The 12333-nt window shown below is 49.5% G+C and overlaps 3 protein-coding genes across 3 annotated transcripts; 1 reads left to right on the top strand and 2 right to left on the bottom strand.

Moving 5' to 3' along the window:
- Nucleotides 1-247: 247 nt before the first annotated feature.
- EMH_0021080 (uncharacterized protein) lies at nt 248-1312 on the bottom strand (the record flags this gene model as incomplete). Its single annotated transcript, XM_038023020.1, has 2 exons — nt 248-281; nt 858-1312. 2 exons carry the CDS (start codon nt 1310-1312, stop codon nt 248-250), a joined length of 489 nt encoding a protein of 162 aa, XP_037878874.1.
- Nucleotides 1313-2827: 1515 nt separating this feature from the next.
- Nucleotides 2828-4489, top strand: EMH_0021070 (Protein kinase domain-containing protein, related; the record flags this gene model as incomplete). Its single annotated transcript, XM_038023019.1, is given in 2 exon segments — nt 2828-3348; nt 3352-4489. Coding segments are annotated over 2 exon segments (1659 nt in total).
- A 3271-nt stretch (nt 4490-7760) lies between these two features.
- On the bottom strand, nt 7761-9278 carry EMH_0021060 (uncharacterized protein; the record flags this gene model as incomplete). The annotated part of the gene is made up of 1 exon (XM_038023018.1): nt 7761-9278. One exon carries the CDS (start codon nt 9276-9278, stop codon nt 7761-7763), a length of 1518 nt encoding a protein of 505 aa, XP_037878872.1.
- Between the last annotated feature and the right edge of the window lie 3055 nt (nt 9279-12333).

Genomic DNA, 12333 nt, shown 5'->3' with positions numbered 1-12333 from the left:
TAGCTGTGAGGCAAAAGGGTTTGTCAAAACCAGGGAGCGGGAGTAATGGGGATGATGTCAAGTGCCTGGTGAGGCGTCAAGCGGCTTCATCCTCATTCTCCGTCCAAACGCTTGTCCTTCTTAAGAAGATTGGTCAGAGGGGCGTCAGTACGAGAGAATCCACGAATGAAGTTGCGGTAGCATCAGGCGATGTCGAGGAACTTCTGAACGTCCGAACGCGTGTACAGCGCTAGGGGCCGCCTATAAATCACCTCGATCTGAGCTTGATCTGGTTCAACACCCTGCGCCAGAGAGACGAAACCCTAATAAACTGATTGGCTGCATGAAATACATGGATGATGTACTTGTGCTTAGCCGGAATGCTCAGGAACACTTGCAGCACCTTGGGCGGGCGCTGCAAGCACTACGTGAGAAACAATGGTTCGTGAAAGCGCAAACGTGTTCGTTTATTACAACCCACCCCTCAGTGATTGGCCTCAAGAAGATTGACCTGCTGCTGCAGTTCCGCAGGCGCATTCAAGAGGCCAAACAGCATAAAGGTATACTGCAGCTTGCGAGGGCGGGTGTGGACCGCCGTCTTGTGCCTGTCCTCCGGATGAATTAGGATCGGCANGGCCAAGGATTTAGTCGATCCTGGGTATCGAAAACTTCTGTTTTACGGCGATTTTGTTAAGGGGCTTGGAATCGGCGCAGATGCGCCACCTGCTGTCCTTCTTCTCCGCCGACACCAGATTGTTCCCAAAGGCGGTAGTTGACTGCTGAACATTGCCCTTACTCAGAAGTTCGTCTACCTGTTGCTATTTTCGTCTTCAAGGTAAGGGGGTCGCCTGTACCTTGGAACGAAGCTTGGGGCTGACCTGGGAACGAGCTCGATGCGGTGCATTGCGCGTCTAGCGGATGGCCTGCCAGCCGCGGCCTCTTTGTTATTGAGGACGACTGAGAACTTTTCCTTCAGCATTGCCCACTTCTGCCTTTCCTCGGGTGTTGACTGGATCAAAACCCCCAAGACTGCTGCCTTTACCAGACCGTCACGACGGGGTGCACGCATGTCTCCTTCGTTTCCTTCAGTGCCTCTGCACTGCATGGGAGATTCATCACACCGCTTCCCGTGGGACATACTTTCCATTCCTCCGACCGTAAAAGATGCAAATGTCGTTGAGAGCGCTGAGAGGTGCACACTCTCATAACTTCCTGGCCGAAAGAGCTCTATGGCGTCATCAGGGGAATGCATTTGCGCCTTCCCCTGAGTCGCCCACGGCATGCCTAGGATTATCTTGTGGTGAACAGGCTCAATGTAGAAGTCCCTGGTCATTTTAATGTGCCCCGTTTTGGAAGTAGGAGGGCATATTACGCTCCTGGCTGTGCCGAGTGTTGCATCCTGCCTCCGGCCCGCGAAGCGTAGCCTCAAAGGCTGCGCCAACGAATGAACGCGTTGGTTGCATTTCTTGGCGTGGCTTCCGATATCAGATGCACTTAGCAGCACGTATAAAGTGGCGCTAGCAGCACCTGGTTTTTAATACGAGCTTCTACAATTTNAAGGAACTGGTCCACTGTTTCCGCTTCCAGACGCAAGTTGTATCACGACAGTTCGAGGCATTTTTCTTGAATTCTGTTCGTGAAAATCCATATTCCCCCGGATTAGGTGCTGCAATCGAGCTTGCTTCTTCTCGGCAAAGCTCCAGAACATGTGTCGCCCTCCCCCACATTGGGGCAGATCATGATCAATTTCCATTGGGTACAAAAGAAAAGTCTGAAAAGAAAAGAAAAGTCTGAAATGTTAAGACAACTTCGTTAATGCAAAAGGAAAAATAGTTTCCCCCCTTCGCTGTTTCTACTCATTTTTTGCAACTGTGCCCGGCGCCTCTTGCAGGTGAGCTTCGTTTGTCGCACCTGCCCCGTCGAAGCATGGACCTGGGGTTAATAACCATGTGGTGTTACCAAGTGTAATGCCTGCTTTCCTTCCTTATTCAAGGACTAGACGGAGCTGCATTAAAGCTAAAGTCTTTGGGTAAGAGTTTCCCCAAACACAGCTGGCCTCCCTCCCCCGTCCCCAGGTATTCTTGTTGTTCAGCTCAGGGCCTGGGACTGCGGGGGAGGAGTCAGCCGAACTGGAGTTGCACTGCTCCCCGCCGCAGCTGGTGTTGCATGCCTCCCGCACGTGCACAAGAGAGCTTCAACAAACCTTACTTTACTGCATGTTTCACCGCTGCAGGCATTTATTGAGCACTTTTTTGCTTGCAGGCAACCTACCACGACCAAACGGATGTTCCTGTGTTAACTGCAGGCAGAGCACGCTAAGTATCTGGTAGCGATCTCGGATGAGGGTTTTAGAAACAAGCCATAGCTGGGTGTATTGTTCGGCCAAATATGACTACACATTTTATAATAGCTTTAACAAAATGCAAATGAAATTGGAGTACTTAGCTATACTTTTAGCAATAATATGCAGCGTGCCGAAATCAGATGAGCGCCCAATCGACTACACCCCAAAGCCAACTACAACGCGGGCTGCCTCCAAATAAATCCACACGTATGAAGTAGGTGCCTACAGTAACTTATTCACCAGTTTTTCTTCAAAGGTTTTTGTGTCGTGCTGTTCATTTGTTTTCAAGTTTGTATACTGGTGTTGCTTAATAGCGGTCCTTCACCACAGAGAACGCGTCTCCATAACCCCGCTGCCGAAGAGTCTCAGTCTTTACCCTGAAGGTTTGCAACTTTTATTCTCGCCTTTGGTAGTTTAGACTACTTTGCCTGTATCACTTTCCCTGTAGGGTGGTTTGTTTACTCGGTTCATTCGCGGTTTTGCTCCTATCGCCTCTGGACAGAGATGATTGGGGGGATCCTCCACAATGAAGCGCAAGAGAGCATCGTTTCTCCTTCCATTATAGATAAATCCATTCGAGAAGATGCGCCACTTCAAGCTAGTACATATCTTGCAAAAGGGAATACAGGTACTGCCCGTCCAAGGCAATGGGAACGATATTTACTCTACTTTTTGACTCTGGGTGTGGCAAGTGCGCTTGCATTCACCGTCCTCTCCAAAATTCCGGCAGATGCACGTAGCCGAATGCCTCTGGACAAGGAAGGCGAAGGCGGAGGTCATCGTGGGGATGATCGTATGCCTTCTTCTGCGACGCCATCGAGTGCTGCAACAGAACCAGAGCAGCAACACCAAGCTGAGCCTGCAAATGCGCCTCCAGCAGACAGTGAGAAGGATGCGTCTCTTTTGTCTTCGGTAGCCACCGTACCCCCTTCGCGTCCTGAAGATCAACTACCTTTTTACGACATGTGGGGCTTGCCGATGCTTGACCACTTTGAGAAGACACTCCCTCCAGTGGTGAAGCGAGGNAAAGATGAAATTGCAGCCTTCCTTGCTAATACCGGCATTACCGAGGACGCAGATGATCAAGAACCGTACGAAATACAGACGGTTGCTAGAACGCTGTCGAATGGTTCCTCGGATACCTTGATTGGCATGACCATGGTCTTGAACAATGTGAAGCCATTGCATTGGATGGAGAAAAACGGCCCTCTGAGCCGCATTGTTCGCATAAATAAGTTGCTGGGGAGAGGCACTTCAGCCATAGTGGTGGAGGCGGAGGATACGGATACCCATGAGTTGTTTGCGATGCGCATTTTCCGGCAAGCTGAAGAGTTTGCACAGGGGTATGAAAGTGATGATTCTTTTGTTGCCGAGATTAGGCGGGAGCTTAGATTGCAGGAGGAGGGAGCACGGCAGCTATGCGGCGTCATTCCAGCAAGTATGGTTGCCTCAAAGAAGGGCATCTCAGTTCCCTTGTACACTGCCGACATTGCTGGAGCTCCTGAAGGCGTGCACGTTGGAGGATATTTTATCTTGGGACGCGTACAGCTAATGGAGAGGCTTTACGGTGCTGTCGTCAGCCTTTTTACAGACGCGAGAGAAGTTGTAATTGAAGCACGGGAGTACATAGCTCGCCGTTTGCTGCAAACTGTTCTCAAAATCCAGGAGGCAGGCCTCAGCCACAACGACCTGAAGTGGGACAACATGCTGCTGCGCCCGGACGGTTCATTCGTTATCGCCGATCTGGGTTCCATCCTCCCGTTTGGAAAACCGTATAGACACCTGACACTGTACACGCCGGAATATCGGGAGCCTCAGCTAGCTCAGCCTAGTTGCTCGGAGTACGGGGACGGGTACACTATCCCGCAAGCGAGCAGCGACATGTGGTCCCTTGGGGTCCTCTTGTACGAACTGTTTACAGATCAGCGATATCCATATGGAGAAATCGAAGCCGAAGGCACGGATACTCCAGAAGTTATGCTCGCGAAATGGCTTCTTGAGGGCAACACAAGGTCGGACATTATGTTACCTCGCCTAGGGGCTGAGAAAGTACCACCTCGGTGGATGCAACTTATTGTGAGATTGCTGGAGCCAAAAAGGACTCATAGAATAACCGCCTGGGGGATACTTGAGGAGTTTCCTGAACTAGTACACATTCCAGAATAAGCTCTCCTTTTGCTTCCTTGCCGTTATGTTGAAACGCGGGACAGCGGCAAGAACCCATTTGGTTCTTGCGTGGGGGGACTACTACGCCTTTTGACTTTTCAGTCATTATTTGAGTACAAAGTGTTGTTGGAAGGTGATCGGGCTTCCTTTGTTGGGCGTCGCCCGCGTGAACACGGACCGGGTTGACGAGGAGACCAGATGACGCTGTACGAAGGCTGGTTTTTATGTTTCTCTGTTTAAGCTGCCTGCACTACAAATCACGAAGTAGTAGCGTTTCGCGGCTTACTGACGGCGTAAAAAGAAAGAATGGCAACTCTTTTTGGTGATGTTTCACAGTTGCAGTACAGAATCAGGCTCATCGCGAGTGGCGTGCCCGGATCTTAGAGATGCGCAGCGTTCCTGTGATCTCCATCCAACGCTTCGTGAGGATTTGCTCTTCTTATGCAGTGTGTTTCTCGATATGTATCCGCAGTCATTATCTACTTGCCTTTCGCGCATTAATATAGTGTGGTTTCAAACACAAACTAGTAATGCCTTTGTGTCGCGCTTTATTTTAAAACGGGCCCTTCCGTATGCTAAATAACGAACTATGTGGCGGCCTTGCAGAAGACTAAACTGTGGCAGGCGCTCTCAAGCTCTGCAGAGGAGCTTGGTTTTTTATCCTGAGTTCCCCTAGGTGCATCGTCTAACGTCGACGTTTCGCGCGAGTGCGTGCTGCATTCCGACTGCTTGGGGTAAGTTTTCTGCGGAGTACCCGATATGTATGGAAAACAACAGGAGCGCTCGTAGCTGCCCGAAGCTACAACACAGCAAGCATGATATTACATTCCTTCCAACATTATCATTATACGCTTTCTAGTTTCTATTGACAATGTCTATTCCTAGGCGGTTATAGTATCTTGTTAGTCATTTAACCCCTAAAGTGCAACATGAGGGGTTGAAGACTATCCGTATACACGCGCTGTCCAGGAGGTGCTGGCGCTGAGCGCCTGTTTTGCATATGCAGGAGCTGATGAACTGCTATTTTATTTTATTCACCTGCACCAACTAGTGAAGTGCTTTCGCGTAGAAACTCTACCGAGACGCAGACTGCGAATTTTCCATCCCCTCAAGTCAGATCCTGTTAAGCATAAAGCAATAGCATGCATAGAGATACAGCCATAGAGGCAAAGTGAGAATTTCCGATCTCCGTTAAGTCGCACCATGTTTAACGTCGCACAATAGCATCTGTTTATGAGTACATATCAAGAATGATATTGCTAATTTCTCCTCACATTCATGTCTACCCAATATGCATGGTTAATTGGCAAACGCTAAAATTTAGCAGTCTCAGCGTCAACTCTGAGCTTGCATATAGCGTGGATCCCTTTTAAGTTGTAGGCTTGACTAGAATCTTGGGAACTAGTAACAAGACAGCGCTGTAGATTGATGCAAATCAAATGGGCTAAGTGCTGTGCACCCAGTTGTGCTCAGTGCGTCCCTCATGCGTATCTGCACGCATTTAGGGACAAAGCCACATGGGTAGTACCGAACTCATCTGTCATGTAAGTATTGCATGCGTACGCAGCACTCAAATGTTTATATGGTTCACCAAGGCATTCATTTCAAAAGTGCAGCTGCGAGTTCTGTGGGCAAAGTGCTTTGCCTGCGCTTTCGCCGGAGTTTCGTTTCATTCTCCTGGAGACCATCGGCTGTCCGTCGGGTGTATAAGTTGCAATCCACGTAAAGAGAGAGGGGCAAGGTGTATCAATTAGGTCTATCTGGTCAAGCAGAGGCCTGCAGCTGCAGCAGCCTCTCCTATCACATCTTGAGGGTCCGCATCACCCAAAAGGAAGTTTCATACATCTCGTTCCTTGTACCCCCTCAGAGGTTGCCCCTGCGGCAGCACTGTGGGTACTAGTGTTCATTGAAGAGGCGCTGACGTCCAACAGGAAACGCCGCGCGCTACCCAGCAATGGTCAGTAGGCAGGCACTCCTTCTTTTGCAGAACAATGCTGAATACAGAACAGCAGCAAATGATGCGGCTTTGAAGCCGTGGCCAGTCCAGATATGTCGCTCCGTCAAGAACGCTTTTCGCAGAATACTGTTCTTGAGGGAACGACATATCTGGATTGGCCACGGCTTCAAAGCAGAATAATTTTTGCTCTACTAAATTTGTTCTTTAGTAGAGCAAAAATTATTCTGCCGTGTGCTCGAGCTATCCCATGTACTGTGTTTTGGTGTTTCTTAATATGTTTTGGTGTCTCTGGGTCCTACGTAGCAAGGGTGTCTACAGGACTTCTATGCGTGAGATACGCGGACTTCTATGCGTGAGATACGCGTGCTGCACAGTCGCCTGAAGGATGTTTCTCCAAGGTAGCGCAGGGCTGATCAAGAGCTTCATCTACTTCGGGGCAGAAGCTTTAGGAATTAGGCTGCCAATACGCTTTTATTGCCAGTGAAGGCAAATCTGACGCAGAAGCAGCAGACTTCTTGGAATCGAATATTCAGCTCTTGCGTAGGAGTGTAGCGAATAATTTTCGGAGGAGTTTGCTGCAAGTCAACCAACTAAAGTGCATCTTTTGAAGGCCAATACAAAGGAACAAATAGAAAATATAGCGGGCATTCAGAAAACCCGTCTCCTCAGGCGCAATAACTACAGTTGCCACTGGATCAGATGCACGCGTTAAATGCATCCCGCCATCCGTATCAACTACATGGTGTTGTCTGCGTCCTTACCGCTCTCTCACTTTCAAGCTGTCGTTGCTAAGGGCTGTCTCGATGCGACTACATCTCCTTCAGTTCGCATCCGTTGCAGCCGACATTGCCTTATAGCGTTCGTGGGCTGCGTATTTCCTGCTTCAGTGTAGTTTTAACAGCGCAAAATGCGCAGATGTTCTGTTTAAAAATTCGCCAGATCGACGCGCTGCGTTGAGGAAGACGCAGAAAGTATCGGAGCGCTAGACTGCCAGATGTTGAACACTGCCGAGCCCACCTTCGCTTTGGCGAGAACTGACAGTCTAGGCTGCAACTGCAGTGCAAGGGTGGGAGAAAAGGTTAGGTTGAAGAACTCTAGCACACGAAATGCCGCCCATCTCGACTGCTGTAAGCAACTAGGGGTAATAACAGGATATATACTCATGCCGCTGCTGCCATGGTATGAGGCTGCTTCAGCATTCTACAAAATTCCCTCAGCATATCCCATGACATTGGCTCGGTGTTTGTGCCCTCCGAAAAATCAGTTTTCCCCTGATATCAAAAGATGACGACAGAAGGAGATTGAACAGTCGAGTTACCTTGGCAGGCGGTGGCCTACAAGGTCAGGAAATTCCATAAAAATATCCCACGTCGCCAGTCTTTGGCCATTGGAGGGATGAAGAAGCTTCAAAATTAGCTGTTTCCATCTGACAGGGCATTTCACGGCATCCAGTTTGAGGACGAGTTCTTCAGGTTGCACTTCCATATCCATGAGGAATTGGGCCATTTCCACTGCCTCTTCTGTATACCTGCTGGGATTATTTGTATATGGCAAGTCCCCGCCTGTGAACAACTCGTAAAGGAGCATTCCCAGGGACCAAAGGTCACTGTTAGCGTAGGGCGTCGCATCTTCTGGAGACGTGTTTGCTCGAATCCGCAGCATCGGCTCAACGGTCTTCCCAGAAAGATGTACGTTATATCCAACTGTTTTTCCGAACGGAATGCAAGCATCAAAATTACTAAGAAGAAAAGACCCGTCTGGGCGGGCATCAATGTTCTCCCAATCCAGATCGTTGTGGCTGAGTAGCGCCTGTTGCAGTTTAAGCACTATGTGAAGCAAACGATGAGCAATATACTCCCTTGCATGCACTGAAAGGTCGGCTGTGATGAGAGAGGCAAAACTGAATTCTCCGTGCAGCCGTTCGAGGATCTGGACGCGACGGAAATAGTAGAATCTACCCTCTGAAATTGCATCTGGAACGTTTTCGGCGTTGCCGACGTACAAAGGAACTGCAAAACCCTTCTGCGTTGCCACCAAATGAGCCGGTGTACCGAGGGATGCTTGCCGTGCAATGGACTCCTCCGCTTTCGCCCGGTCTTTCATAAAAGTCACAAGCATCTCTTCCTCTTCGAACTCACGGATTGAGTCCCCATAAACCCATCGGAGTCGCATGGTATGCAGATTCCCAGTCGTGATATCCTCTACTTCCATTACTATACTAGGGGTTCGGACGCTCAGGACCCTCCTGACAAGAAATGAGCGCGGCACATACTGGTTTTCCGTCCTGGCTTTTATCGGCTCAACATCCCGTAGAGTGATAGTCATTCCAACCAACTCGTCATTCTCTCCTCTTGACAGAACCCTAGCTGCTCCCCGCTGTACGGCCTTTGAAATGTCGTCGGGTTCATCTGTGCTTAGGCTCAATGTGTGAAGTAAAGAAGATATTTCCTCTCTGCCTTGCTTCAACACAGGCGACAGCGTCTGCTCGAAGTAATTAAGGGATGGCAAACCCCATTCGTCGTAAGGCGGCAGCTGTGGACCCACAAGACTTGCCTCATGCACTTCGGTGGCGCCTAGCGCTGCTTCGCCTTCCTCTGGCAAAGACGGAGGAGGTGAAGGCGTTTCTAACGGGAGCTGCTCCTCCTCGCGATCCTTAATAGTGGGGATGCCAACGGGGATGGCCGGCTGAACCCGATGGGACGGCAGCTGTGTTCCCAATAAAAGACCGGTTGTAAACGCCACAATCAAAGAAAGGATCGAGACGTGTCCTAGACGTCGCAGTGAGTCTCTTCTTCGCCTTCCTGGTGCCCCCTGATTGCCGCTCATAAGCATTTGCTCTCTTGAAACAGCCACTTCATTTTTTAGTGCCACAAAATTTTCATCTCCCACCGCTTCGGAGCCAACGTTCCCATCAAGACGAGGCTCGAGTTGCCCATCCATCTCTCCGCATGGAGCAAGCTAGCCAATCACCATGGGAACAAATCGTATCTTCGCATGCAATCAAACAGTTTGAATAGAAGAGGTTACTGCGTTGTCTGCTGATGAATCCGCCGGGGTCGTCGGAGTTCGGTCGCCCTACGCTGGGCTGCGGGCGAGAAAAGGCCGCCTTATTGTCCAGGGAAGAAGAAACCGCCGTTGACTAGAGAGCCAAAATGATTTATAACAATCTCAAATTCAACATGAAGATGTGATTGATGTTTAGAGGTAGCTGCCTGCAAGAGTGCCACGGAGCGCTCTCTACGCGGTTCGGGATTCATGCGATCGGCGATGCTGTAGTGACGAGCAGTAAAACGGACCGGGGAGACGGGAAAAACGGATAAAAAAAGGAAATATAGCAGTTGGTAACAAATTAGGTTACATGATCGATAAACTTATGCTCTGACGCCCTACTCTACCACTTGGGGACTGTGGTGGGGCTCCCAACTCTGGTAGGTAGTGCCCCCGACCGGGCCTGCCGTGAGCGGCGGAGCGCAGCACCCGGCCACAAGTTCTTTCACTAAAAACAAGCCCCCCATGTACGATTATTTCAGGTAAAATTAGTCTATTTAGAATTGTTCACGGAAAAGCACAATTTACAGGCTGAATTCAAGCATTTAGAATGGTTTAGGGAAGATACACCGTAATGACCCAAGGGTTCACCACGCGACCTCTTGTAATGCGTTGGGGTTCGGCAGGGCACCTACAGGTTTGCCAGAGTATGCAAACTATACGAAATAAATAATATGTATATATATGCATATAAACCTAACCGAAATAATGATCAACCTGTTTACTCTACGTGGGTTTAGTAAGCATTTACCCTTCATTAGAACAATACAAGTATTGCCTGTGATGTGCATCATTGTCGACCTGTCGGCAGTCGATCGAATGAACGGAGCCGCTAGCTAAGCAGGAAATATAAACAAATGGTCAAGTATAGCGAACGTTCTAGGAAACTTGATGGAATAACAGTTCTGCTCCGCAGCCGAAACCCGGACACCGAGCACTTTTGCGATACTGTAGGATGGTCTGCCTGCAGTTAGCAGAGGAGCCTTCACTTGACCTTGGTAGGTTGCATGTAAGCAAATACGGACACTAGATAAGCGTATTCGGAGTAAAATCATGCAGTAAAGTAAGCTTCGTTGAAGCTTCCTTCTGTGCGCGCGTGAAGCTGGCTGGTTTCACCGCAGCGAGATGCGCAGCAAACCCATTTCAGGCTGCCTCCTCCCCGCAACACCCTGGACATGAGCTCAACATCCAGTAAGCCTGAGGACAGGGGAAGGAGGTGAGCTGCTTGTGGGAAGTCATTACATCAAGTCTTTACGTACGTTGCATCTCGCTTGTGTCCTGGATTGAGGCCAGAGAGCAAGCATTATACAAAGCTCGACAACGGACGACGGGTCAAGCACGACGGCACAGACAATGACTGCCTGTGGTACCAGACGAAGGGTAGTCTCGGCCGACATATAATATAATATTGTGGCATTTACTGCCCCTATATACATTCTATTGTACAAGTCAGTTTGCGGACGCCGTTTTAGTACCCGCCGCTACAGAGCATGTACACGCCCTATTCTCATACTTTAGAGCCCAGGAATTAGGTCCAGTCCACCAGAAGTAAACAACAAAAATGTGTACTGCCGATATGTGTAGAACACGCCTGAGTTTAGCGGCAAATCCGCAGAATTATTTGCTGGGCGCGCTTGCACTTGTATACTTTTGCATGGACGTTGCGGTTCTCCATAAATTGCTCTCTTTGATAATTGTGATGTTTCTTCGTCACTCTGGGAGGGCACATGAAGGTGCAGCGTGATTGTGCCGCTCGCGTTTGTTTCGTGCTAAAGGCACTTATATAAGAGGTCACGTACGTAAAGGACTCCGTCAGAGGTCGGTAGGTGTATCTACCTCTGCATGCAGTCTGGCTACTGAAAACTAAGTAAGTGTGTAGCGATTATCTTCGGCATTTGCGATGCATCGGAGGCTGGCTTTGCTTTGCGTGCACGAGGACAGCGTAATGTCGAGGACTGTCGTACGCTCACAGCGTAACGACAGTCCTCGAAATTAGCGGAGGACCGTCGTTAGCGTTTGGGAGAAAGTCCCCTACAGCACGCCAGTTAAGGGGAGATTGCGGCCTTAGGGGTCATAGCGCCCTCGGAACTTGATCCCACTCTCGTCAATTGATGTACCAACCAATGCCACAGCTGTGCCCCCAACGACAACACAGACAAAAATCCCAACTATGAAACTTAGAAGGGATCCCAGTTCCCTCACACGATGGGGTGTTGTGAATCCATAGCAATGTAGGTCCTGCGGGCCCAGGAAGCTGATGACGGGTGGGCTGATGCCACAGTCCCTCACATGCTATGCCGAGACTTTTTTATGTTAATAAAGAATATAATACTTTAGTGTAATATTTTCAATAAGCAGGAGATATTAATAGGCTGTTCCTCTAAAAGACTACTGTGGGGCGCATCTTTAGAACCCCATGAGTTAACGTGCCGGAGGGCATGAGCTGACTGACACTCTGAAGTAACCAGTTACAGACACTCAGACATCAAATCTGACTCAACAAAACACCAAAGCTAACATTTTCAGTGTTCAATCATCCCTCACTCTTGCACAAAGAGCACGGCAATGTTAGCGTGATTATAGCGAGTATGCACTACAGCTTTGTTAGGGTCACTGTAACGCTAGTTCTCTGGCCTTTATCTGACCAGAAACGAGCCGCAATGAAGGCAAAGACTTGAAGCAAGAGTTTCCCAAAAGCAGCTGACCTCCTTCCGCGCTACCTAGCCATATTGGGCGTTGAGCCCAGGGCCAGGGTGTTGCCGGGAGGAAGCAGCCAGAAATGGGGTTGCAGCGCACCCCGCTGCGGCTGGCAGAGCAAGCCAGCCCCACGCGTGCACTA

This window comes from Eimeria mitis, genomic scaffold, assembly GCF_000499745.2.
Source record: "Eimeria mitis Houghton genomic scaffold, Emh_scaff735, whole genome shotgun sequence".
NCBI lineage: Eukaryota > Apicomplexa > Conoidasida > Eucoccidiorida > Eimeriidae > Eimeria > Eimeria mitis.
The sequence above is the reverse complement of the archived record's forward strand: the minus strand, read 5'-3'. Positions and strand labels throughout refer to the sequence as shown.